This window comes from Fusarium proliferatum (assembly GCF_900067095.1).
Source record: "Fusarium proliferatum ET1 genome assembly, contig: FPRO_scaffold006, whole genome shotgun sequence".
NCBI lineage: Eukaryota > Fungi > Ascomycota > Sordariomycetes > Hypocreales > Nectriaceae > Fusarium > Fusarium proliferatum.
The window spans coordinates 81158-107707 of NW_022194795.1; the positions used below are offsets into that span (position 1 = coordinate 81158).

Sequence of the window (26550 nt, forward strand, 5' to 3'; positions counted from 1 at the left end):
TGTTGGATCCCTAGTTCACATGGAGAATGGTGTATTGACATATTACTCTTGACCGACTTCTTTGATATTGTCATGGGCAACCAAAGGCTTCAGAGCTCGAGTAACCATGGTACAATCAACCAGAACAACCCCCAACTACTGGAGACTAAAGAATACATACAAACTAATACAAGATCGGCTTTAGAGCCAGACATCTCGACTGCTAACTGCTTTGTGGCTCTTCTCCAAGCTTCAAGTGTTCCCAATTTAAGGAGATTTTAAAGAGCAGCAGTCCGAGCTGGCTTCGCCCTAGCCAGTTCTCACAAGCTTCTCTCCTGGTTATTCTAGCTCCTGGATGAGAGCACTGGCTGTAGCTAATATAATCTGTCTGGAGGTTTCATCTCCTGTTTTTGTAAAGTGCTTACTATCTATCTACTGCTAGATATTCACGAACTGAGGCTTACATGTTGAAACTTGAGAACAGATTTTAGAGTAGAGCAACAGAAAGGCACTTGATTCTCATCTATTTCATGAGTACATGTTTATGTGAAATGGGGTACAGAGGCAGCTACCGTGAGATCTGATGATTTGATCGTGGTTAGCGTTAGCTTGCCGTAAGCCTCACACCATCATACAGAGCAGGCATTCCTTATTGCATTTAGATCATTATATTGGCGAGAAACGCTTTTCATCCTATTCGGGTCATTTGCTTGATCCTTAAGTTGGCCAATCACCAACCCTGTAATGAATATTATGTGATCTTACAATGTTCCCTTCATACTTCATTTTTCATGAATAGTAATAGTCACTACGTAAATATACGAGGAAAGCGGTTACTAATAAGTATTACTTATAAAGCTTAGAGGCTTATATCTCACGGTCTGAGCCTGAGAATTAAAGCCACGCTTTGTGTGTGACGGGTTCACTGTTTGAATTTTTATTCATGGTTGGTGAACCTGCAAGATCAAGATATCTAACACAACAGCAAAGTGTATTTATATCAGCTAGTTAAAGACATCTGTGAAGACTAGATCTCATAGAGCACGGAGTACGGAGTACGCTGATGGATAGGCGGACAGATATATATCAATTCCTTCAGCTTCCATCATCATTTGCTTCTGGACTGGTTCTAACATAAAGCCAACCCGACATAAGAGCTCATTGAACAGCTGGAAAGTTGCAATTTATAGTTCAAGACGATAAGTATATTCTTCTTTGCACGCCTAGTGTCTAATTTGCCTGCTTGATACGTTGTCATAGTAAGGCTCCATTGAAATTCCATGTGGCTGTGTAATATCTCAGAATCCAGCTTCCTTGGTCAAAGGACAGCACTGTAGGGGAAAGTCCCGGTTTTGCGCGGCTGTATCAAGACATTTCTCGGCTGTTGGTTGGGGATATGTCATTTGGTCGTCGTGATTAAAAACGGGCTACCTAATGATCATTTCATGAGCCGTAGGTAGGGGCAAGTGATGGGAATTGTACGTCAGAGTCTGTGCGAGTTGTTGATTGTAGTGAAACCAACGACGAACTAATTTAATTGTCCTTGCTATTTTCCAGGGCGAAAAGAATGACGATGCAAGGTCGTTGTTCCATTAAACTTGAGGTTCAAGGGAGATGCTGGCTCTGATGTCATAGGTCACGTTGGACCCTGACCCTTATCTTGGGGAGATAACTAACAACTAACATGGATGAAAGCACTTGGACCTGGGCACAGACAAACAATGGAACATGACAGTCAATCAATGATTTAGTTGAAACTTGGGATCTAGGTTGAGGCGGTTAACGGAAGTGCCAACTCACCCTCAATTCAGCCTCAAGTTACGGATACACTGCAGTGCAATCATACTATCACAGGCTATAACTTTCTCACTCACTCACTCACTACCTGTAATGTTACTTGGCCAACACGCCAACATATGTATGCACAAGACGTTGGACCTGCAGGGGCCACAACTAAGTTAGTCAGGGGTAAACTGATCGTCTTGGTTGAATGTTTCTCTGATCTCGAGAACCGCATTCCAGTTGATCTGCAATAAACAGGCTTCATGCCTGTTGTTGTCCAGTTCGATACAGAACTACAGCCTACCCTGGATCAAATCTGATATTCGTCATGGCTTGCGCTTGTTGTCTCGCTTCACTCTCCCTTTCAATTCCGTTTAGCTCCCTCCCCCCTCGACGTGGCTTTGAAAGGTGGATCCTCCACAAGGACCCTGTCCCCTGTTCAGTCCAAGCCTGTCCAATTCATCGTCATCCTTGCCCAAACTTGATTGAATCACTCGAATGGACCCGTCATCACTGCCCACTTTTGCCAAATCAATTCTCCTCCACTTGGAGCTAAGCAAAGGGAAACACTCTACCTGCAGCAGCAATTGACCGTGTCTCATCAAACGATACCTCACCCATGACCCTGTGTAGAAAGACTCGTCTGGTCTCATATTTCCTCCCTCAATCAATCAATCACGCACGGCTCAGGAAGAATTCTCCTCCTCCTTCTACTCCTTTCCCCTTTTCAGCTCGTAACTTTGAGCCATGGCAATAGACTCCAAACGAGACGAGACCCAAGAGCCTGGTCAAACACGAGGCCCAGGCCTGGCTCTGGGTTAGGCTGGACTGGAACTGGAACTGGAACCGTAAAACTTGGCGATAACCCACTGAAGCCTTTCCACTAAAATCTCGGCCTAGCTTCTGTAGGTCTGCTACTGTACATAGCCTCAGCTGCCAAAGAGAACGAGCCCCCCCGGATAGGGCGCTGGAACGGCCCCTGCCTTTAAATCGCTAGCGCACGGGCTCGCACTGAACGCGCATCCCGTTAGCTCGTTTTCTCGATAAGGTCTACTTCGCTCTCAAGTATCGATAAATCGACCACCGCAGCAACCGTGAGCATTGGCTATTCCCAACAAGGATTAACTCATCGGCAAGCGCCTGCGATGTGATAGCGTGGCGTCAGCAGACGGTTCGTGGCGCAGGCGGTTCCCCTAAGAGTTTGGTTGGAGGAGCCAAGGCCCCGACCCCATCGTGTCTCTTCTTCCCTGCTAGATTTCTGCTATATGACTGGTCAGCATCAAAGAGGTACATGCCTTGGGCGTATCTGCACTGACTGATGCTCCTTCCATCAGCGAGTCGAGATTGGAAAGACGGAGTGAGGCGAAAAGCAAGGGGAACATGCAAGAAGGCGCGATTCATGATGCGCATCTACCAATCTGAACCCTTCTTGCCTTTCCCTGGATAAGGTACCTTCTCTTATTTCTGAATAAAAGTACCTCAGGTATCTCGGATTGTCTGTTCTATTTTTTGCTTCGTCTGCATCATTACATCGTCAAACGACTTTCCCAAACGACTCCACCTCCCAATTACGATCCGCGACCGATACGATACGACACGACTTCTGGGACTTTGTCGGATTAGGATCCATCTCCATCTCACAAGCTTGCGGAGAACCAGGGACCGCGGCCGCCCGTGCTACACTGCTAACCGTACGCTTCGGTTCAGTACGGACTACGGACGGTACCTTACCATACAATACCCACGTATTCGTACATACTACCAGGATCTCTCTCTCATTTTCCCTCTCGTCTTTCTCTTTGCTCATTTTACGCTCTTCGTGCCTGCTGCCAGAGCCTGGCAACAGTATTCGAATTAAACAAGCCACAGCATTTCTCGACCCTATCAACCCGTCGGCTCTTCAGAGCCTGTGGAACGTGGCTCATCTTGTCTCAGGCCCCGAAGTCTCACAGTCACTCGCTCCGCTCAGATCTCTCACTTATCTCGCCGCCCTCCAGCTCCAGCTGCAGCTGCAGCTCCCGTCCGTCGTCTCCCCGTTGGACACTCACAGCCGTTTCCCTCACTGGATTGGACTGGCTTGTCACTCGTCGGCTCCGGAGGGTCCGCCCATCTCTCTCTCCATTCCCTCTCCAAACTCTCTGAGGGATTGACTTTTCCACGTCTGGTCGGTCTCGCAACGGACTTGTCGTCTCATCTTGACCTGTCACGCCAGGTCAGGTCACGTCTTTCTCTGTCCGGGCCGAGAGCACAGGACGTATTCAACTGACACACATACGCCCGATCACAATGGACTCGTACGTTGCCATCATTGCCATCTTGAATTCTTGACTCAGGATACCTCCGTTCTCCGCACCCGCTTGCACCTTCTTCTCTCGTTCCGTCACACATACTCTCCAGCCCGAACTCTATCACCAAACTTGGCCACCACATCTTGTTGGCTTCGAGCTTACGCGTTGTAGATTTATTCCAATGTCCGCTGCCGCCGCCGGCTGGGGCCAACCACTCGCGACAAAATCGCCAGCTTCTCGGCGGTCATTAGGTCATTTTCGATCTCTCTCCTCCATCGCAGCGACCCCTAGCTACCACCCTCGAACACCTTCGCTCACTCCCGACCACACCCCGATCAAATCTTCGTCCTCGACACATCTACCGCTTGTCTCACCGAACCCGCCTACAGATTTTGGAGATGAGATGAGCACAATACCTGATCCTCGAAGTCGTGCAATGAGCCCTGCCGATGACAGCGGTGTCGCGACTCCCAGTCATCACCCCGATCTGAATGACGAAGTCGCCACCCTCAGTAATAAGCTCATCAACGCCATTAATCACCAAACCATCCTGGATGACTCTTTATCCGCCGCTCGCCACGAACTTGATGCCGCACGGGAACGAATTCGCATGCTCGAGACTCAAAATGCCTCACAACGCGAAATGTTGGCTGGTGACGTATGGGTTCGCAAGCACACCGTTGAGGACGAAAAGAAGGTTTGGCAGGCCAAGGTTGCCGCGGAACGTCAAAAGCGAATTGACACAGAAATGGAAAAGAAGAAGATTGAGCAGGAGCTCGAGAATCTTACAGCCGCATTGTTTGAGGAAGCAAACAAGATGGTGATTGCTGCTAAGGAAGAGGCCAAGGCTGATCATGAGGCTCTTCAACGCAAGAATGACCAGCTCAAGTCTCAGCTTGCCGATACTGAGAGCATTCTAAAATCTCAACAGGAGCAACTCGTCGAGCTCAAGCACGTTATGGAACATATGGCTTCAGAACGAGGAGATCATAATAACCCCACTGCTCCCTCTTCTCCCGGCTTGACGAAACCTGATACGCGTGACGATCTTCGATCTTCAACTGAGGAGCCTGCTGCTTCACTCTGGACCGCTTCCGTCGAGCCTGCTCACCCGACCAGCTTCTCGCATCTTCTCCAACCCGTTCTGCGAACCGATTTGTCGTCTTATGATGATTTTCTTATACTCGCACGGACTTCTCGAAATCGCCCTGGCAGCCGCGTTTCTTCAGGTTCTGTCGGTGCTCTGAATGCTCTAACTGGCTTTGGACTTGGTGGTTCGATATCGAGTGCCCATCCCTCCAACGCCTCAACTACCTCACTTGGCACACCTATCGCGGGGGCCGGAAGTGCACCCCAGTCTCCCAACACACCGGCCTCAACCGTCAGTGCTGCTTCAAATGCATCAGCCACCCCTCTGCCGAGCTTGAAGGAAACAAAGTTTTACAAGCGAGTTTTAGCTGAAGATATCGAACCTACACTTCGTCTAGATATGGCTCCAGGCTTGTCATGGCTGGCTCGTCGATCCGTTATCGCCGCCATCGCTGATGGATCTCTGGTGGTTGAGCCTGTACCAACCACTGGCAGTCTTGTGGCACTGACAAAGCCGCAATTTTACCCATGTGCACTCTGCGGTGATTCACGCAAGGACCCTCAGTATTTACGAAACCATCGATTCAGAACGAGTGAGACTGATTCCGCTCAACGGCATCCGTTGTGCAAGTACTGCCTGACTCGTGTGCGGTCGACTTGTGACTTCTTGGGCTTCTTGCGTATGGTTAAGGATGGTCATTGGCGAGCGGACAATGAGGATCACGAGAAGGCTGCCTGGGAGGAGAGTGTACGACTGAGGGAGCAGATGTTCTGGTCTCGCATTGGAGGTGGTGTTATTCCATGCATCCCGGCGCCTCTCTCTGTCGACATAGAAAAGAGCCCGCGTAACAGCCATGACGGCAGTGTGAGGTCTGACCATCTCGAAGTTCCTGGCTTTCAAACACCACCGATGACAATAGAACGGACACGGAGCGATACAACCAAGAGTGGCCCAATCGAGGAGCCACACACACCTCCTATGCAAACTGATGGAGCCAGCAGCGTGCGCAGCTCCGTCCAGAGTCTCGATGTGAAGAGCAACTCTGGTTCGGAAGAAACGAAGCGTCTATCTATCACGATTCCGACTACGGATTAAGAACCCCACATCCTTCAAAGTCCCTTGGAGTCGATGATATCGACGCCACTGTGGACTTTGTGTATGACTATGTATACTCTTTTGGGCTACAGGATCGCATGCATTGTTTTTGGATTGCACCTTTTCGTTGCTAACTACTATGGGCTGGTGGGATCAAATATTATGAGCTCAGGGGATGATGGATCGGCCCCTAATATTTCCTTTTTGAACGAATATGGCACGGAAATTGGATGGATGGAAGGATTGGAAGCAAGCAATCATTTGGTCGTTTATGGACTGCGTGGGTTCTTCTCAGATGGGAATTTCATTGCTGGCGTTTGATGGAAATATGCGCATCATTCATTCGGGGCGGCGCAACGACATGGGAAATGGGCCTTTCTTTTTGGAATGACGTACTTGTCCTTTGCTATTTCTTGTTATTCAGAGCGTTCATGATTGGGTTGCTGATATTGCGCAACAAGAGCGCACAATACGCAGGCATGCCTTGGCATTCTTACACAATAGATTACTCAAGGCCGTCAAGCATGCCCTCTGACGATGCCCTTTAGTTGTAGTAGTAATAGATATGATACCAACTACAACAGACTTGTCCTTTGTAACACTCTGGTAACTAAATTAAACCCTCGTCCTGATGGACTAGGTTCTTGAGGCTTGCAGTAATCAAGCTGTAACAGGAACACTACGATTATTCATTCATCACTACATATTATACAAGACTCAAACTTTAACATGAAAATGTATTATGTGATAAATGTGTACATCGCTGCCAATCGTACCGATGCCACAGTGTTACCCACGACATAAGCCAACAAATGAGAGCACGTCATTGCTAGACGTTCTGGTTCTGGTTCTGGTTCTGGTTCCACGTAACCTCGTCTCCTCCTTCTTTTTAGATGTTTTCTATAATATCTCACTTTCAGAACAAGACATTGCTTTCTCCTTTCCAGCCTTCTAATATCAGACCACTAGGGATCTTCCCACCCTCCCTCCATAAGTCGTAAGTGATAGAGTACATGATGTTACATGAATTGTGGCGAGATTTAAATGAGGTCAGTCGTAGAGCAAAGGAAGGGTTATTAGTGACCTGGAAATGTTGCTGGGCGAGACAGAGGCCTGTGGCACTCTACAACTCTTCCTTGACGGTGGCATCCTGCTGGTTCTCACTCGCAGGCTTAGCCTTGGCCTCTTCAGCCTCCTTCTCACCATCCTTGCTGGCAGCCACATCTTGAGGAGCGGCGGCACCTTCATCCTTGCCCTTAACGGTCTCGCTGTTGACACCCTCAACGTCGGGGTGAGGAGGAGCCACACCAGCCAGGTTCTGGTCCCAGCCCTCAGCAGGCTCTTGGACTTCATTGCCCTGTTCATCAACAACGCGTGTCTTGGTCTCGTACTTGGTCTTGAACTCAACCTTGCCCTCAAGAGCTTTGACCTCCTCGGGGTCAAGGAGGTTGCCATCCTGGTCACGGTACTCAACCTTCTCCTCCTTAGCAACGACTCGGTGCTCAACCTGGGCCTGGTCAGGAGCAGGGGGGGCTCCAGAGATGACAGCCTCTTCCTGTTTCTGGGAGACAGGGGCCTCCTCCTGCTTAGGCTCAACGTTCTTGGCTGCTGAGGTGGTGGGGACTACAGATGAGCTGATGGAGGGGACCTCGCTGTACTTGTCATACTGTGAATGATGTCAGTCAAGGCTCATATCTTGTCAAGGTTCGCGGTGAAACTCACGCTATCATAAAAGGTGTTGCAGTCAAAGTCCCAGGTGTTGAAAAGTTTCATGCGCCTGCAGTCGGCCTTGGTCCAGGGGCTTCCGTAGGCAAGGGGAGAGTAGAGCATGAAGACGGCAGCCGACAGGACAAGGAATGAGACAGTAGCAATACGGTTGATCAAAGCGGTATCACGAGCACCAGCTCCGGGGATGCGGGCAGTGGCGTAGTCAAAGAGCTGGCACAAAGCAATGATCGCAAAGTAGAGAGCAGGGAAATAGTGATGAAGGAAAAGTTGACGCTGCATCAGGTAGAAAGGGAAGTAGTGCAGAGCCCAGCCAAGAACTGAAGTACCAATCTCGTAGTCGAACCGCTTGAAAGTAGTGTTGGAGTAGTCATTGCAGCTGCGCTGCCAGCGGAGAACAGCAATAGCTTTGAAGACGACCCAGATGGCAACGGCAACGCTGGAAGACCACCAAATGATGGGGTTTCCGAGGAGATAAACCTGCTTATGCTGACGACCCCAGAAGTTGATACCACGGCGGAGAATGGGCCACGACTCAGGGCGAGAATCCCAGGCGTGAGAGTCTGTGAGACCGGCGTTTGTTCGCCACATGACCTTCTGAAGCTCCCAGAACTTGCCAAAGAAACCGGGATTGCGGTAGTTGACCTTCTCGACATCGCCCTGCAATTGAGGGTGAGAGTTTCCCTCGATATACCACAGACTGTTAGGAAGAGTTCCGCCTCGGGCACAAGTAACTTCCTGTTGCTCAGAGGCCCAGTCAGGGAGCTTGACCTTGTGGGAGAACAGAACACAGCCAGTCATGACGTGAACAAGACGGAACTTGGATTCGATAGTACGAAGACGCTCCTTTGCAACAGATCCATACGTCTTCTTCTTCACAATCTCAACACGGAAGAAATCGTTGGCATCTCCCTCAAATCCTTCGTAACCGTAGGCAGAAACCTCATTTTGCCAGTCGGCCTCAGTGATAGGTGGGCGAACGTCATGAGAGTGAAGGCGGCGATGAGTGGGACCATGGTAAAGACGAAGAACGGTACCGTCGGTGATGTACTGAGGCTCAGGAAGGGCGTCCCAGGCCTTGGTGCCATTGATGGGCTGGCCATCAATTCCAAGAGGCTGAGTCTGGTTCTCAAGGAGCCACACGTTGTTGTCGTCCTTGTGAGGGTACAGGGTGATCTGCTGCTGCTTGCTACCGGTAGGGTACATGAGAGGATGAGAGTGGAGGTAACCACCCTGAGTGTTGACATGGCGGATGGTGACACGGCTGCCCATGATGACATCGGCGGGAACATCCTTCATACGCTTGTTGTTGAGAGTGGCCTGGAACTCGGAGCTCATGAAGCCATCACCGTCACCAGGGTTCTTGAGGCAGACGAAGTGGATGGCGAACATGGCCATGTAGAAGGTGAGAGGAATGATGATTAGACAGAAGACACGAGCCATAAAGTGCTTTGTGAAAAGACGCTGTTCATTTGTTAGTAACCATGTTCGTATGCGTATATTAATCAATTTCTTACCATGGACACGTTCTTGTTGTCACCGAGAAGGACCCAGAGTTGAAGAAGAGTGAGGGATCCAACCCAAGCAATGGTGAAGAGTCCAACCCACTTGATGCTGACGGTAATACCCAGGCCAAGACCAGTAAGAACAAGCCAGAACCACCAGCTCAGTTGGAAAGCCTTGGAAGGGCCAAGCTCGTGCTGGTTGGTGAAGCAAGAAAAGGAGAGGACGGTGAAAGCGGTCGCGGCGACAAGAGGCGAATCGAGAAGGATGAGACGAGCCTGGGTAAGAAGACCGTTCTCTGTATAAAATTAGCATCAGACTCTCCGAGCCACCTGAAGGGCCAGGAGAGATACGAACCGAATATGATCAGGCCAGCTCCCATGGTAGCAGTCATTGTGCGGCAACCAACAGCCTTGAGAGTAAAGAACATGCAGGGAACCAAGAGAATTCCGCAGATGGCAGGGAACATTCGCATTGCAACATAGGGAACACCAGGCTCAATGTAGTCCTTGCCAATCTCCTTAAAGTCGAAGCTTCCATCAAATCCAGCAAGCCACCCGGTAAGGGCAATGAGCATCTTGGCCAGAGGAGGGTGAACGTCCATGAAGAACTTGCCCTTGATATACTTTGTAGCAAAGCCACCGAAGCTTGATATATGAGTTAGCGCATTGATGAAATAGACGGGGTGGAAGCTGCAATAGAGCTTCAGCTGGCTGGGGGGACGCACTGGACCTCGTCAAAGACAACGCTTGTGGGCTGATAGATCTTGTACACGCGAACGAGGGTAGCAACGAGGATGAGGGCCAAGGCTACCCAATAGTCGGAGAGGGGGAGGAGGAAGACATCATTGTCCTCAACACCATCTGACTGGTACGAAGTGTTCTTGGTGTCCTTGGACTTGGACTTGTTCTTGGACTTGGTGGTGACAGCAGTGGTCTGCGGCTGAGGAGGAGGAGGAGCTGCAAAAGGTTGCTGCTTCTCGGTCACAGGCGTCGGGGCCTTGACTGGCGGCTGGGGACTCTTGCCCCTCGTACGAGCCATGGTAATCAGGTATCAATCAATATAGAATTCGAGTCGATTCGATCGCTAGAGGGCGCTATGTCCAAATCGTTCGTTCGATGTAACGAGAGTTGACGAAGAAGAGCTATAACAGAGACCGGGAGGATCTAGAGATACCTCATCGATAGCCGGTTCTTGACTAAACAGAAAGCGAACAAGAATAGAAATGGAAAGGAAAAAGGGACCCAAAACACAATCACAGACCGCCGTTATGATACGGATATCAACGGACGATAGGCGATGTAAAAAAAAGCCTGGGGGGAAGAAGAATGGACGTTGGGCGATAGTTTGCAAGGAGTAAGAAAATAAAAAGGGAAGTGGGCAAAAGAGGGATGATGAAGCTTCAGGGGATATTTTAGCACCACCTCAGCTAGCAATGACCTTATGCGGGCTGAGACTGCACCTATAAATGGTGATAGGTAAATTGATGGTTGCAGTACGATACGAGCAGTCGCGTCCAGCGTCGTACCCGTTTCTATCCACTCGGGGCTCTTGGAGAAAAAAGTTGTAGCTACAGTGGCCTCTTCGGTTCGTTCCTGTCTATCTCTGACCTCCCGTCTAACAGGACATGTCAGCGTCAGCCCAGTGGATGCTCTCCCTAACATCCCTTTACCCCTGCAGCGAATCAAACCCGGCCCCGGCCGTGAAGATCCCCTGGCGTCCCCGCAGCGCTAGGCTCAGAACAGAGCTTCAGCAGGCGCCATTAGACCTGTAGACATCAACCATTGACGATAGCTCTCTGAGGGCAGCTCGACTGGTTTCAGCTCCCACAAATGTGTTTGGCATTCGAGATCTACAATGGCTTGTAATGAGGCTTCTGTCAGTGATTCATAACTGCATTGTTTCCGACCTCATGCCTCTCTACCTTATCTCTGTATCAGGAACAATACAGTGCCTCGAGAGTCTTGATAGATGTAGCCACTGCAGCCATACAGGGGCCGGCTCCCTCGAATGTGGCTCCAGCTCCAAACAAAACGACACTAAACATACAGGTACACAGACAACTTAACCCCTTTTTTGCCTTTGATCTCCAAATTGCTACGCACTACTTGAAACACGCGTTCTAGACCATGAAACTTTTCCTTCTACTTTATTGTGTCGTGTTCATTACCGCGGGGGCACCTAAGCCAGCCCATCCAACGACCTTGATATAGGGTATCTCAATTCCGACATATATATATACCTCAAGGTAGGTACTAACTCATGATAACATCATTGACTTTTGGTGTTGCAACCCCAGATAAGACTACAAGTCCTGTCGACCCCGAGATTGCAAATAATCTGCCCATTGTCGAAAACCAGCAATCCAATGCGGAACGCCTTCAGGTTTTGCCAACTCATTGAGTGACGCCCTGCGCGGAGATTCTCGCGTCAACCAATTGTGACCTTGTGCATCCAACACATCAGCCATTGACGCCGATATAATAGTCTGTACCTGTCCATCCACCAAGGAAAACTCTTGAAGTGCCTGCATCGCCTCACTCCATCGAGATAATGCAACCTCAAAATCCGATCTCATGTGTGATAGCTTTGCCAATATGACATATACTCGCAGTCTTTCATACTTCAGAAGACTAGCCCGAGACTCGATGTCGACGCATATCTTTTCTGCCTCTTCATAACGTTCCTGGGCAAAAAGAGCCTCTGACAAAGCCAATTCAAGAAGTGATTTGCCTGTCAAAGGGTCGGGCCTCTCGGTACGCCGTATGATCTCAATACGAAGATATCCTTCGCCTATCATAGGCTTGTCAAGTTCTCTCAAAGCATCGGCTAAATCGCATGTCAGATCCCGAAGATCCTCATCAAAGACGAGCTGACTCGGTTTCTGCGACACTTCGTGTGCTATCTCCAGCAACTTTAGAGATTCATCGAAATTGCCCTGCAGTCGCTTGACTCTTCCCAGCAGTGAGTGTTTGCGGAAACTGAGGATCTCTTCCAGAGGCGAAGGTTCATCGCCGAGCGGGTTCCAATCCTCCAATAGCTTCTGCGCAGTCGACAGATCCGCCACTTGGATTGAGTTTAGGGAACGTTGGATAATAGCGACTCCTACCTCACAGCTTATGCGCTTGTTCACAGCGGCCGTCGGGTCGTTGATTCCGAAGTCCTGAAGACTTTCTGTGGCCTCATCCATGTTTCCACTGAGACGTCCCAGGACTGCTTTCGTCTGGCCAATGCAGAGCCGGAGGTGTGTATCTTTCAGGCGCCCAGCAGCCAACTCTGCCTGACCAATTGCGAAATACTTCCATGCCATGTCTGGAAACCGGAAGGCTTCAATGAGTGTGAGCATGAAGTCGGTTCTGGTGGCTGTAGGCAGCTCATCAAAACAGTCGTGGAACGCCTCAGCAACATGATGCAGATGCGGTAAGAATGATTTAGCCACGGGTTCTCTTGTGTAGTGTCAGCGGTTCAAGCTCGCTGGATATCGATTTCAGACTCACGGGAACTCGATGTACTTCCAGGGTATGGCTCTATATGCCACAATCAAAGCCTGTTGTCGCCAGAACGGGAGCGCATCTGGGGCAAGGCTTCGGTGGACTCTCGCTGACATATCTTCATTCAAGTGATATGTCTCATCTGGATACTTGAGAACAGCTGCCAGTTGACATAGTTCACAAAAGGCTCGTGTAAGTCGTTGGTCATCTGCTAGTATGTCGACCAACCACGAGGCCAGGCCAACTTTGGTCGCATCAACAAGCTCAACTTCTCCCTCGATTGTCCATCGTTTTCGAGGTGTTGACCCCCGTTTAAATAGTTCCAGGGGAATTTTCTCGCATGGTGAAAAGAATGAGAGTAGGACTAATAGGACACTGGCATCTTCGGACCGGATGGAGCTCTCGTCAAACAGAGACTGAGAAGCCGCCTCGAGGGCAGAGTTTCTCCATTCTGTCAACTCCATCGAAAATGACTTATATGAGATTCAAAGCTGCGCTGAGGAATTGGCTCGGCATCTCATCTCATGAAGGAGAGGAGGGGTTTATTCGACAGCTGTGTCGACGACGGAGAAGCGTTATACCAAGAGCCTACTCCGGTTTTGCAGATGTTTTTACTTTTTCCCACTGGAAGAAACTCCCTGGTATTTAACCAGACTTTGTCTCCAACGAGGCTATTGATAAGATCCCCTGATAGACTTGACAGGCCTGGACTCTGGATCGCGGTTTTGAATGCCGAATACCGGTGGTGTGTTGAAAGATACTATGCCAGCCTGGGGTTGTAGGTCGGGGAAAACGGCGAAAGCTCCGTGGCAGACGATAAACGTCATTTAGGGTATTGCGGGGTACAAATCCAGATTCAGATATTGTGCGTGGAGTTGTGGAAGTAATCCGAAGGAACACGATAAGCCAGAGATTGGGCATTTCAAGTTGATGGCACATATCCAATCTCAACCATGGCCTAAAGCGGTAGCCCTCCAAGGTTTGAGACAACCACCGAGGTAGCTAGCCGTTGGAGGATCTAATCACGGGAGAAACCTGTCACGGATAGAAACAGATTAACCTCAGACCCTTCTTGCAGAAACGAGTGTCTACCACACTCTGGAATCGTGCCTAGGGGAGGGAGGAAAACTCAGCACCTTAACTCTAAGTGATAAAAAAAAACTTGATAACCTGGTATAAGCTTAGGATAAGTTTAGATGCCTTTTAGTGTGTTTATTATGACACCCTATATCAAGGTGTACAAAGTAACTCAGGATATAACCAATTAACATGATAGAGATTGGCCTAGTATCGGCATCTCGACCATCAACTAAGCCACAGAAGCTCATGTACATTAACTGACTGTTCAAGTATAGTACCAAACAGCTTATACCGGATAGAGCATTTGTTGATCAGGCTTAGCGACTGAGAGAAGTATATGTCTGCTCAAAGGAAGAACTTGCTGCAATGGATTGGCAGAGACTGTTTTGTACAATGTCCTGGAAGTACCATTGCAATTTAACAACAAACAGTGAATTTTGACAGACTCGAGCTACTCGAATAACCAAAGTACTTCGTTAATTCTCATGAACAAGACTTACATGCAGGCCAAAACAAAGCTGTCGTTAATAAAGTCGAGGTGATTGCAGGTAGATACCTGAAACTACCCGGAACAACAATTCGCCGACCAAAGCTTCGCGTCGCCAGAACACCTCGAAATTTCCAAAGTCGCCTGCCTTCCACTAGCAGCTCCATCAGCCCTTTTCCTCTTTCTCAGCGCGTCCTCCTCACAATGGCAGCCGTAACAACCAACGGCGATGCCGCCGCAAATACTCTCGACGATATCAAACCTCCCGCTGGAGTAGTCCTCCCTCCTCGCGAGATTCGAAATGTTCTTGAAAAGACAGCGGGTTATGTGGCGCGAAACGGCGGCGTCTTCGAAGATCGCATTCGCGAAAAGGAACGATCAAACCCGAAATTCAGCTTTCTCAACCCTTCCGATGCCTACCATCCCTTCTACCAATGGCGACTAGATGAGGTCAAGAGCGGACGTGGTACAGCGATTGCCGCTGGTCGCGTGGGTGAGCCTGCGGCCGAGGCTCCCAAGCCTCAGGGACCCCCGAAGCCTGCCGATTACCTATTCTCTGCGCGAACGCCTCGCATCAACCGAAAGGATCTGGATGTGATTCAACTGTCGGCTCTGTTTGTAGCCAAGAATGGACGACAGTTTATGACACAGTTGGCTCAGCGCGAAGCTGGTAACCCACAATTCGGCTTCCTCATCCCTAACCACACTCTTCACAACTTTTTCCAGCATATTATCGACCAATACACAACGTTGTTACGTGCAAGCGGTCTCGGTGGAGAAGGCGGCAAGCTTCAAGAAGAGCGCATAAAGGAGCTCGAAGCCAACATAAACGATAAGTTCCTTGTGTTGAACCGCGCCAAGCAACGAGCCGAATATGCCAAATACGTCGAATCGGAAAAACAGAAGAAGGAAGAGGAAGAGGTCAAGGCTAAGGAAGAGTTTGCAATGATCGATTGGGGCGATTTCGTTGTTGTCGAGACAATCACTTTCAATGAGGCTGATGAGCACGCCAACCTCCCACCTCCCACCAACCTGTCCGATCTTCAGTACGCTTCGCTCGAGGACCGCAACAATGCGTCTATCAGTGCCAGCCTCAGAATTGAGGAAGCCATGCCTGACGAAGACACGACCTACAACGCATACCCCAATCAACCCGCCCCCTATCCCATCGCCCCTCAACAGCCAGCCTACCAACCCGCTCAAATGCCCCCTCCTGTTCAGCCATACTCTCCTGTTCCACAAGCGCAACCACAGCAACCGCAGCGATCAGCCCAAGAAGAAGAAGAGGAGCGCCGTATCCAGGAACGCGCGGAGCAACAAGCACGAAAACAACAGGCTACTGCTGAAGCGCGTGGTGGTGCTCCTCCGATGAAGATCAAGGAGAACTACGTACCTCGTGCCGCACAGAAGGCTGCCAACAGACAGGGCGCGCAGACAGCACTGTGCCCTAACTGTAAACAGCAGATTCCCATGAATGAGCTCGAAGCTCACATGCGAAGTGAGTGCCCCATCCTAACATTTTATTCAGTCAGAATGCTAACCTGGTTTCAGTTGAACTTCTCGATCCTCGCTGGAAGGAACAGAAGGCCAAGGCGGACACACGCTACGCATCCTCCAACACGATACATGTCGATGTCGCCAACAACCTCAAGCGACTTGCCAGCCAGCGCAGCGACGTTTTCGATCCTGTCACTGGACAGGCCATTTCTGAGGATGAGCTAGCGCGCAGAAAGAAGGCTGCCATACACAGCTACGATGGCGCCATGGATGCCAAGAGCCAAGCACAGCTGGGTCATATGCAGAACGTTAACGTCGAAGATCAGATCCGCGCTATTCACCAAAAGTTCGCTGACAAGAAGTGAGGAACTCGGTTGATGGGCAGATTGTACCCGATCAGAGACGACGACGAAGAAGAAGAAGAAGAAGAAGAAGAAGAAGAAGAAGAAGAAGAAGAAGAAGAAGAAGAAGAAGACGAAGAAGACGAAGAGAAACAGACCAGCCTCTCAAGGGAGCATGCTGTTCTCGTGTACACGGATCATGTGTAAAACTACATGTCGCGGTAGGCGTTGTAGGTTGAGGCCCCAAGGTGAGGCACATCTGGCGTATGGCGTTTCGTTAATCATATGGGCTTATACTTGTTTGATGCAGCTCAGTCTTGCACGAGAGTTTTGGGGATGCCGAATCGAGAATGTCCGAGGTAGTAGATTGGCTGAGAATTGGGTGAATGGGCTGCCAGGAGATGATCGGAAACGTACATCTTCAACCATGTCATGTCATGTCGCAAGACAGACAGATAGACCGTTGACCATGCTCATGAGGGGGCAAATACTTGTATCAGAAGTCAAGATGTCCCGCGTCAACGCAGCTTGGATCGATATTATATAATGAAGCATTCTAGACTGTTGCTCGAGTGCTATCTGACGCTCTTGACGAGCCACTCAGAGCCCTACTACTTGAATGTAAAACAATATGATCAATTCTTCCGTACTCAAGTGAACCGATGTTGTCTCAGAAATACATTAGCCACTGTATTTAGGTCTCAAGTTTATCTATCTATTGGTTGGATATCTCCGTTTCTGTCTTGACTTGTACGATGCAATGTCGTAGCGCTCATGGTTACACAAACAAATCATCAATCAACAAAACGGAGCCCGAGTGACCCGAAACAGGCTTTGTTGATGATACCCGTTAACGTACATATTCTTGAACGGTCATATCACTGACCAAGGAAACAACAAAAAGGTACTTATGATTACCCTGGTCCTCCACCAGTTTCTCAAGTACCCCGCCCTGTCCTACCTACCTAGTTCCCCCACCTCCACTTTCTTTCCACCATCTTCCACTTCTACCTCCGAACTCATTCATCTCATGCGACAGCCTGATATTGAGTGAACATCAGACTCTCTCTACTCTACACGACGTCACCACCAGCCTCAGCCTCTTCCTTGCGCCGATGATCGACTGCAACGTACATCTCTAGCTCTTAATACCTATACCTTAACGACTAAACTCCCTACAACATCACCAACCATGGCGTCCGATCAGGACAACTCCGGCCTCGATGCGCCCGGCTCACAATTCCACCGACCAATCTTGCAATCCATGCCCGATACGCGACAGCAGAGCTTTGACGAGATCTACGGTCCTCCCGAGAACTTTTTAGAGATTGAGGTGCGCTCCCTTGTCCCTCATGCGCCATATCCGCGACCATGCATCGCCAGACGGACAAGCAATACACGCAGGATATGCTAAAAAGCGCCATTATAGGTCCGCAACCCAAGAACACATGGCATGGGCCGTCACATGTACACAGACTACGAGATCCTCTGCCGCACAAACATTCCCGCCTTCAAGCTCCGTCAGAGCAGCGTCCGTCGTCGATACTCCGACTTCGAGTACTTCCGCGACATTCTCGAGCGCGAGAGCGCCCGTGTCACTATTCCTCCTCTGCCCGGAAAGGTCTTCACCAACCGCTTCAGCGACGATGTTATCGAAGGTCGTCGCGCAGGCCTCGAGAAGTTCCTCAAGATCGTCGTCGGTCATCCCCTGCTGCAGACAGGGAGCAAGGTCCTGGCTGCCTTTGTCCAGGGTGAGTTTGCCGCCATGTCTATCTTTGCCATCATGATGTCTAGGTTGACACAGAATCGCAGACCCTAACTGGGATCGCAACGCCTGGTGACGCCTCCGTCTGATCTGGCCCTTTAAAGCCATGTCTTCTTCTCGCTCTCGCTCTCCATCTCCAACTTCAGCTCCGCGCCAACCTCGAAAGCTCCGTAAGCGGAATCCGGCTCTCAACCAGCGAGAAGCCCTTCTCGACAACATGACCCCCCCCGTGACTCCATGAGAAAAGTCAAGGAAACGAAAAGAAACGAAACCACAGGAGAGGGTGGAATGGGCGTTCCTCTTCCCGTACATACTATCCTCTTTTTGTTTCATGTGAGAAAAGCAAACTCTGGTCCAGTCATTATGTTTTCAGTCCAAAGCTATTCTTTCAACTTGCATTCCATCCTACATTCAAAGCTCTGGCACTCCCTTCTTTAGCTTGGGGCGTTGATGTGCTGATGGGTTGTCTTGTATCCATATCATCTACTCTGAATTACAGGAGTGATCCGACTCATGAGACCCAGACCATGAAGCTAAAGCGCATTGCTTAGAACACAATATCAAAGTCAGCAAAATGGTTTCATGTTCATTCATATTGACTTCTAATCATCATCCCACGCAGAGAGACTTCCCTTCTCCAGAATGGGGATATGTTTATGACCATATCGCCGATGTGTGATGATATCCAAAAAATAGAGGCGCCTCTCCTATTATACATAATTTCGTACATGGCCTCTGTGTAAGCATGAGCATGAGCCTAAGCATGAGTGTGGGTGTTTGCATTTTCCTCTCTACTGCTCCATCCACTCGCCAAACGCCGAAAAATCAATATGCCTTAGCCACGCCATCTCCCCTTTTGTTAGTTTCTCGTGATTCTTCATGTCCCAGCTTCGTTTGAAGACCTTGGGTGTTGTACATTGATACAAGAGCGAGTAGTGTTTGTAAAGCTTTCAAAGCTTCATAGCGACTCGTGTCGGATAGTGTTACAGGATATCGATGAGCGGATCAGTTCTAGGTAGCGCACTAGTTTCTGATCGCTTTGTGCAAAATCAGTGCGTTTCTCGTTCAGAGAACGGTTTATGCAGGTGTGTGGAATAGTCGAAGGATGCCTTCATACATGGCAAACATGATGGCGGCGCTAGGTACTGTTCGCATCAAGTGAGGTGTCAGACCCCCGTATAGACCCATGACACCCTCTTCAAGCCAGACAAGCTTGAAGCATTGAACAAGGCCGGTATACTTAGGCAGTCCATTCTCCATAGGCGCTTGTCGAAGTCGTGTTCGCGCAACCTATTTCATCCTCGTCAGTATCCCGTAAAGATTCCAACGTCTCAAACCGATGACGTACCTCGTGGGGATAGGCGATCACAGCGGCGACCAACTTAGCGCTTCCAGCAGCGAAACCCTTTCCAGTCCAGTCGACAGTCTTATCCCACCAATTCAGTTCACGACCACTGCGAACGATCGTGTTGTGTCTGCGAGCTAAAGACGCCTTCATTTGCTCATAGAGCATCCATTGCATCGTTGACTCTACCACGCCGAGGTAACTAGCACTCATGCCACGGTAGAGACTTCGAATACCTTCGTCCCGGATGATTTGACGTATACAGTCGTAGCTGTTGCGATATTTGCGCATTTGCGTACCGCCAGCTGCAACATTCTTGTCCAGCTGTAGCCGAGTCTTGATCATCCAGATAGGGTTTGTAGCCGTTGAGGTAATGACGCCGGCTGCTACACCAGCCGATAGGTGAACCCAAGGCGCTTCTACACCATTGTTGAAATGCTCAGATATTAGGCGTTTTCCATTGCCGTAGACATAGAAGTTGATGGATCGAGCAGGTACAACTCCAACTGAGGTAGGGCCTAGACCCTTGAAGAGTGCTCGCCAACCCTCATTCCGGTATACTGAGCCGAGAATCTGGAGTGTATCGTTCAGGTGGTATAGGGCAGCCCGGGCAGGGTTTAGTCGGCCAATGACCTGAGCTTGAGCTTCGCGTTGAGCTCGGATCTGGGCTTGGTAGAAATCGGATTGCAATCGGGTCTTTAGCACATCGAGGGGGGCTGTAACTGCAGCGGCAGTCATACCTCCAACACTATGAACACAATCAAGTCAGTCTCGTCGTTCCCCGCAAATTAGTCTTACGACAAGTTGTCGCAAGCTAGTTGGGGACCATATGGAGGATTACATACCCGCCAGCAAACATGTGAACCCATGATTTAGCAAAGGGCAATGCCTTAACATTTCCCTGGATAGGGGTGTCATCAGGAATTACATCGCCAGTCTCCCGTGACTGGATGAGTGCCGAGTGATCGATTGGTGAATGGGAATGATGGAATGGTTTCTCGTCGCGGCTGGACATGGCGTGCGACGCAGGCTGATGGTGTGACATGGCGAGGTGCAGTTTTCGGTTGTGAAGTAAGAGGAGAGCCCTGAATTCCGTCAATGTTGGTTGTTCTGTTGCTTTTACTCGTTCCTTCAGTCGATTCGCCGTTAAATTTCGATTTTGCGCGGGACCGTCGGTCGATAAGAGCGACCTGCAGTGAAGCCTGTCGATGCCGTATAATTATTAAGAAAGTAGGCGTAGTAAGATCATCAGCGAGCGATAAGACAAGGGCTCGGTCGCCAAGTATTTGTTGAAGAAGAGGAATCGCCTCTGGTAAATTGGGAAAGATGGAGAATCTTTTTCATGAATCAGCGAAGCATTAGCAGCAGTGGCACCTCATTAGCGGTAGAAGAGGTCATTAGTGCCTTATCTAATCGCCCTCTGCCAAAACTTTTTTTCTACAGCTGCCACTGGATGAGATGCGTCTCGACGGGATCCACAATGGAAGTGGTGCTGACGGGTCTTCAAGGTACCTATTCTTTTCGAGACTTAGCTATATGTGGGTCAGTGGCTGCCATGTGTAAAGCCGATTAAAGCCAAGACAAAAATGACGAAACACAAATAACGGCAGTGCTTTAAATGTGATGAGATGCCTGAAGGAGATTTTAAATGTCTTTGTATTCATCAAATTCATAAACGTTGACTTCTTCTCGCACACTCTTCTTCCTTGTCAAGCCATCTCCATGTGTTGACTCTCACAAGTCGGGACTTTCAAGCGTAAAACGCCAGTGGGGCTATTCTGACTGATGCAGTATCAGCTGGCTGAAGGATTCAACGAACCATCACTACCCCTATACGTACTGTTCGAAGGTGTTGCCAGCGAACTCGCCAATCCCGTGGCGTTTGATCCAGGTGCTAGTGTTTCAACCGAATGGTTGCTGTGATCTGACCTAGCTGACTGCCCCATTCCAAAAGGGAGCCGATGTCGTTCTGCACTCAGATCGAATCGGTGCATCGATGCAGTCGATGGTTCCATTGTACTAGGAAGATGCCCGTTGTCCCGACTAGGAGGCCTCGAACCTTCATCGGTACCGTATGTTCCAGGTGTTCTATCCCCGGACGTTCTGCCTGCTTCTTGCCTCTCTCCAAGTCGACTTGAATGCCCGTCTTTGGGGTCTAATGTGTCAGGAACTCGTCCACTATCTGACTGCCCATCAACATCCATTTCATCCCTGAGACCCATGTCTCGCTTGAGTTGTCGGAACTCATCATCTGTGACTGTTTTCCAACTGCATTTTGCATGCTTTTTGGTACATCCTGAGCATGCTGTCAAATGTTTGACGCATTCAACCCTTAGTCGCCGACAGCGATCGCACGGTGGGTTGATAACATCCCCCTTACCCAGCTGGTCAGTTCTTTGTGTAATAAGAGACCGGAAAGCTGCCTCGCGGCTGTCCATCACAGGCTGCACTGTTGCCTCTGTTGCATGGCCACTGTATCTCGGACCGTGTGCTTGAGAGTGTGTTACGCTGTGCGAAGGAGATTGCTGACTCAAAGTGGTTATAGGAATTCCCGTAACTGAAGTTGACCGAGATGGTGGTGGTGAAGCTGAAGCTGCGAGAAACTGCTGCAGCAAATCTGCATGTAAATCATAGCCGGCGCTGAAGTTGGTCGTTCGCTGTGAACCGCTACTGCCGGTGCTGTTAGTGGGCTGATATCGTGACGGCGGTGTGTCCTGTGTGCTCCTGCGTCGACGAATATCCTGCTTCCTCTGCCCCAGTCGATGGTTGAGTATACGAGCTCTTGCCGCCACTTCGTCAGCCTTCTTGTACAGAATTGATGTTCTTTGTTCGAGAATATCCAATGTCGCCAGTTCTGCAGTCTCATCCTCTTCGAGGGGGTGATCCAGAGGGAACCGATCCAAAGCGCCAGACCATACCAACCGCCAATCGTCCTCCATAATCTCCACCTGTGAGCCTTTGAGAACAAATTGGCAGCATCGGGTGCCATCCGCCTTTTGAACGAGGGTGAAATCCTTTGGGTTTGATCTAGCAAAACTGACAACATCCAGCCAACTTATAGGGTTGGAGAAGGGCTGAAGTGGTGTCGTCTTGATTGGCCCATCAAAAAACTTCTCAATGCCTCTCAACAGTCTTGGACCGGTAAGTTTAGCCCCAAGACTTGCTGCAAGACTCTCATGCCTGTCCAGCACGTCTGATGTACGTCAGTAAATGGTATCCCATTAATGGTTTCAACGATTCTCTTGGCATCCTTACTCTCATATTCGCCAATCAGACCGATGATGTCGGCAAATGTGTCTGCGTCACCCTGTACGAGGCTCAAATGCGATGCATTTGATCTCGGGAGATAGTGGATATAACCGGGAACGCCTTTGAGGTCGGGTTAGCATATCCTCCAAGCGAACAAGCTGTGCCATCGCACCAAGACAGAAAAGCCGGATACAAAAGCAACAAGCATGTGCGTCCCTGGAGGAGTCGAGCTGAACGCTACTTCCGGTGAGGAGTCAAACCAAGAGCATCGGCTTTTCAAGTGCCGTCTCGTTTGCGCGTGCCATCAGGCAACGACATGCATTGAAGAATGTAGGAGACACGAAGACACATGCAAGTGTGCAACGACGACGAGGTCGAGGCAAACAAGACAGTCTCGTATGTGGTGCTACAAACGAAACGTCTCAGGATTTGAGGCGACACAATATGGTGCAGCCTTTGGCGGCTGTTGTCATACTAGACATACCTTGCTGAAGAGATGTAGGTGCGTGCTGAGCGCGACCTTGACCACCGGCATCATCGACATCACGCTTTCGTTTTGCAGGTTCCGAGTCGGAAGTATGGCCCATGATGGGTGATTGATGGGTGTAAATGTGGTATGTTGACCAAAGGGTCAAGATTGATAGACGAGCCTGGATGCCGTGTGACAGATTGAGGCGCTTACGCTTGACCAACAAACGTCCTAGCCGAGATTGAACCCTGAAATGTCCTGTGAAGCGGACAGATCTGCCTGGATTGCCCTGAAAAGTGGACAGAATAGGGAGATAGATATCAAAGCTTCTCTGGGAAATTTGACCAGAGGACGAATTAGAGTCAGGTGAGTGGCAACGTCGCGAAGGGATTGCGACGGGGATTCCAATTAATCGATTGACGGATAGGGCTGAAGAGGAGAGAAGAGACGAGAGAGAGAGAGAGAGAGAGAGGATGGGACAACGACAGCGGTTATTGGATATTCATGGCGACGGAATGAAGCCGGAATAAGTTGACGGTGAATCGAGAGGATATGTCGATTTTGTAGTAGTACTAGAGAGCCCGTACCCCCAGATAGATAGATACCTTGGATATGCAGGTAAATGGGCGCCAAGAGGAGAACAACTGTAGATTCTCCGTGGAACAGTCTCAATTTTATTCCAGCACAGAAAATCCCTCGCGCAAAATAACGCAGTGAGCTATGACGGGTAACGTTGGAGCCCAGGTGGGTGAAGAGGAGCCTTCAAGAGTGAGAAAAGGAGATTGAAAAGGGTTCAAATATTGGACAGGCTGGGGGAGAAGCACAAGGAAATACGGAAAAGAGACGGGAGCCTTGGAGCAAGAGGAAAGTGCCGGGGAATCGGGACCATGTGGGGAAGAGTGCAGCGGAACGAGGTGCGAGGCCGATGGAAAGTGACAACGGTCGAGTTGGTTAATTTGAATGGATAGGTAGGTATGAATGGACGGCATGTCAACACCAAAATCTCCGACTTATAGTGCCTGAAAAGGACGACGATAGTTGATGGTTCCTTTGAGGATGAAAGATTTTCTTTTGGAAAGTTTAGAGAAAAGAAGGAACGAGGTAGGCCAGGAGGATTTAAGGACAAAGAGCGGCAGTAGCAGCAACCAATTCGAAACTGACAGACGGGACACAGACACAAATGCCCTCCACTGGTGATGCCCTATACCTGGGTACTGCAACCACTGCTAGCCGCCCAGACATCCATTAACTAAGTTAGGTACCTATACAGCTTGGTAACGGCGGGCCAGCGGGCTCAAGACCCAGTGCTACTGTAGCTTGATTCCCTTTTTCGGACAGTTCATGATGGATGTTGAGAGGCCTCCTCTGAGGAGTCAAGTACACGCAAAAAAAACAGCTCATATACCTGTAATGAGAGTCGCATATCACTCCTGTCAATCTGTACATATGCGCCTTAATGCATGTCCCACCGCGGGATCTTTGTCTGAGGCTGTGCTGCTGCAAATCCCCAAGGTAGAGTAGCTTGCACGGATGGAGGGAGGGATGATTTACTACAGGCGCTAAGGCGGTAAACAGGAAAAGAGACAAGCTCACTCAGGCTGCATGGATCTAGTTTCAAGTCAGATGAGTGAGGTAATATCACTGGCGCTGGCTGCGCTGCATCATCCCGCTCGTCGATCTGCTACTGCAATTTGCGACGCTGGTCTCCGAGGCACGCGAGCGATATATTTCGTCTTGCACTTGGACTTCCACTTGGATCTATATTACAGGTCCAATAGTATCACGCTCGGTATTGCGGCACTGAAAGTCGGTTAGTGACCATCACTAATCGACAAAGCTCTCCTGCATTTTGCTAGACCTGTTTCTGATGATCAATATCTTTCCTGCAGTCGGCAGACTAGGCCAGATTATTACGCGGTGTGAGTTATGATTATCGTATTCACATGAAGAAGTGAGTGTTGCTGTATCTAATTCCTGCCACTCATTGGTCGAATCGTATGTATCAAGCTCTCTTCTCACAATCCACTCTCACCCAATTTCACACATGACTGCCCACAAACAGCCAAAATCCACACCCCTAAACCTCCACAATTGTATTAGCACCACTCACCCCACCAGAGTCATCACAAGTTCCAACCTCAGCCCAAACCACAGGCTCATCACCAATATCACACCCCATCTCCTCAATCTAACCCCCCCAAAAGATACGCCATGTCCGATAGACCCTCACACCGAGGTGGCCGCGGTGGCCAAGGATCGCATCCCCGAGGTGGCCGCGGAGGCGGTCGTGGAGGCGGCGGCGCGGGAGGCGCCCAGCAGGAGCGCGAGAGACCCAAGAAGGAGAACATTCTTGACTTGGGCAAGTATATGGACAAGCAGATCACCGTCAAGTTTAACGGCGGCCGCGAGGGTATATTTATTCGGGTTGCGCGCCAGGAGATCTCAGTCACTAACTTCTGATTCAGTCAAGGGCACATTGAAGGGCTATGATGCTCTTATGAACCTGGTACTAGATGATGTACACGAGGTTGTTCGAGGTATGACGCGCGACTCTTACAAACCATCTCCTGATTAATATTCTACCCGTTCCTGGATAGGTACTCGTAGCTAACACAATGACCGCAGACGACGAAGGCAACGACTCCACTCGATCCCTTGGCCTCGTAGTTGTTCGAGGCACTCTCCTTGTTCTCGTCAGCCCAGTCGACGGCAGCGAAGAGATTGCCAACCCTTTTGTGCAGGCCGAGGATGATTGAGGACTCAACTGTTATCAAGCTGGAAACGAATATTACGACAAAGGCAAACAACAAACCATCCAACCTGGAGCTGGTACAATATATACGGCCGTGTCAAGTCTGGTTTAAACTCAAGAAACCGAGCGACACAATTAGACCGCCAGCTACTACCAGGGTATTTTGGATTACCTTATGCATGGCATCAAAAGCAGCATCTTACGAAAACCCCTGGCACCAACCGTGAAATCATCACGTTAGCCGCCACTTCATAGAATATTGTGACGAATGAAGGCAATATATCATATTGAAAAGACAAATACGCTCCTTCTGTCTCGCTATCTCGTCTCTCTCTGCTTCAGAACCACCACTAACCTCTGCCATATACACACACAGTCTAAACATCATCAGCCATGGCAGACCATCATGAATCTGTAGAATGCCTCCAATGTCCCAACCTCCATCGCATCATATGACAAGAGGCCAGAAACCTTCTGGCGATTGTGCCAGTCCTGAGTGCTTGACTGATCCAAGGCGTTGCCCTTATAGGTACCCAATGTGTTGTGATTGTATGAGACTCTGTTCTCAAAAATTGGTACTCTTTGTTTTTCTGGTCCTCCTGTTCTTCTTTC

The 26550-nt window shown here is 49.6% G+C and overlaps 8 protein-coding genes across 8 annotated transcripts; 4 read left to right on the forward strand and 4 right to left on the reverse strand.

Moving 5' to 3' along the window:
- Nucleotides 1-4230: 4230 nt before the first annotated feature.
- FPRO_09113 (uncharacterized protein) lies at nt 4231-6234 on the forward strand (the record flags this gene model as incomplete). Its single annotated transcript, XM_031232470.1, has 1 exon — nt 4231-6234. One exon carries the CDS (start codon nt 4231-4233, stop codon nt 6232-6234), a length of 2004 nt encoding a protein of 667 aa, XP_031082404.1.
- A 1123-nt stretch (nt 6235-7357) lies between these two features.
- FPRO_09114 (uncharacterized protein) lies at nt 7358-10503 on the reverse strand (the record flags this gene model as incomplete). Its single annotated transcript, XM_031232471.1, has 5 exons — nt 7358-7900; nt 7957-9423; nt 9477-9760; nt 9820-10109; nt 10190-10503. 5 exons carry the CDS (start codon nt 10501-10503, stop codon nt 7358-7360), a joined length of 2898 nt encoding a protein of 965 aa, XP_031082405.1.
- A 1264-nt stretch (nt 10504-11767) lies between these two features.
- FPRO_09115 (uncharacterized protein) lies at nt 11768-13417 on the reverse strand (the record flags this gene model as incomplete). The annotated part of the gene is made up of 2 exons (XM_031232473.1): nt 11768-12908; nt 12960-13417. 2 exons carry the CDS (start codon nt 13415-13417, stop codon nt 11768-11770), a joined length of 1599 nt encoding a protein of 532 aa, XP_031082406.1.
- Nucleotides 13418-14724: 1307 nt separating this feature from the next.
- On the forward strand, nt 14725-16382 carry FPRO_09116 (uncharacterized protein; the record flags this gene model as incomplete). Its single annotated transcript, XM_031232474.1, has 2 exons — nt 14725-16018; nt 16072-16382. The coding sequence occupies 2 exons, from the start codon at nt 14725-14727 to the stop codon at nt 16380-16382; spliced, it is 1605 nt and encodes a 534-aa protein (XP_031082407.1).
- A 1168-nt stretch (nt 16383-17550) lies between these two features.
- On the forward strand, nt 17551-18199 carry FPRO_09117 (putative GRD19 protein, involved in retrieval of late Golgi membrane proteins from the prevacuolar com; the record flags this gene model as incomplete). The annotated part of the gene is made up of 3 exons (XM_031232475.1): nt 17551-17691; nt 17788-18109; nt 18171-18199. 3 exons carry the CDS (start codon nt 17551-17553, stop codon nt 18197-18199), a joined length of 492 nt encoding a protein of 163 aa, XP_031082408.1.
- A 1001-nt stretch (nt 18200-19200) lies between these two features.
- On the reverse strand, nt 19201-20513 carry FPRO_09118 (putative mitochondrial carrier protein; the record flags this gene model as incomplete). The annotated part of the gene is made up of 3 exons (XM_031232476.1): nt 19201-19413; nt 19472-20216; nt 20314-20513. The coding sequence occupies 3 exons, from the start codon at nt 20511-20513 to the stop codon at nt 19201-19203; spliced, it is 1158 nt and encodes a 385-aa protein (XP_031082409.1).
- Nucleotides 20514-21261: 748 nt separating this feature from the next.
- On the reverse strand, nt 21262-23304 carry FPRO_09119 (uncharacterized protein; the record flags this gene model as incomplete). Its single annotated transcript, XM_031232477.1, has 3 exons — nt 21262-22661; nt 22724-22837; nt 23202-23304. 3 exons carry the CDS (start codon nt 23302-23304, stop codon nt 21262-21264), a joined length of 1617 nt encoding a protein of 538 aa, XP_031082410.1.
- A 2093-nt stretch (nt 23305-25397) lies between these two features.
- On the forward strand, nt 25398-25942 carry FPRO_09120 (uncharacterized protein; the record flags this gene model as incomplete). The annotated part of the gene is made up of 3 exons (XM_031232478.1): nt 25398-25596; nt 25652-25723; nt 25812-25942. The coding sequence occupies 3 exons, from the start codon at nt 25398-25400 to the stop codon at nt 25940-25942; spliced, it is 402 nt and encodes a 133-aa protein (XP_031082411.1).
- Nucleotides 25943-26550: the final 608 nt, after the last annotated feature.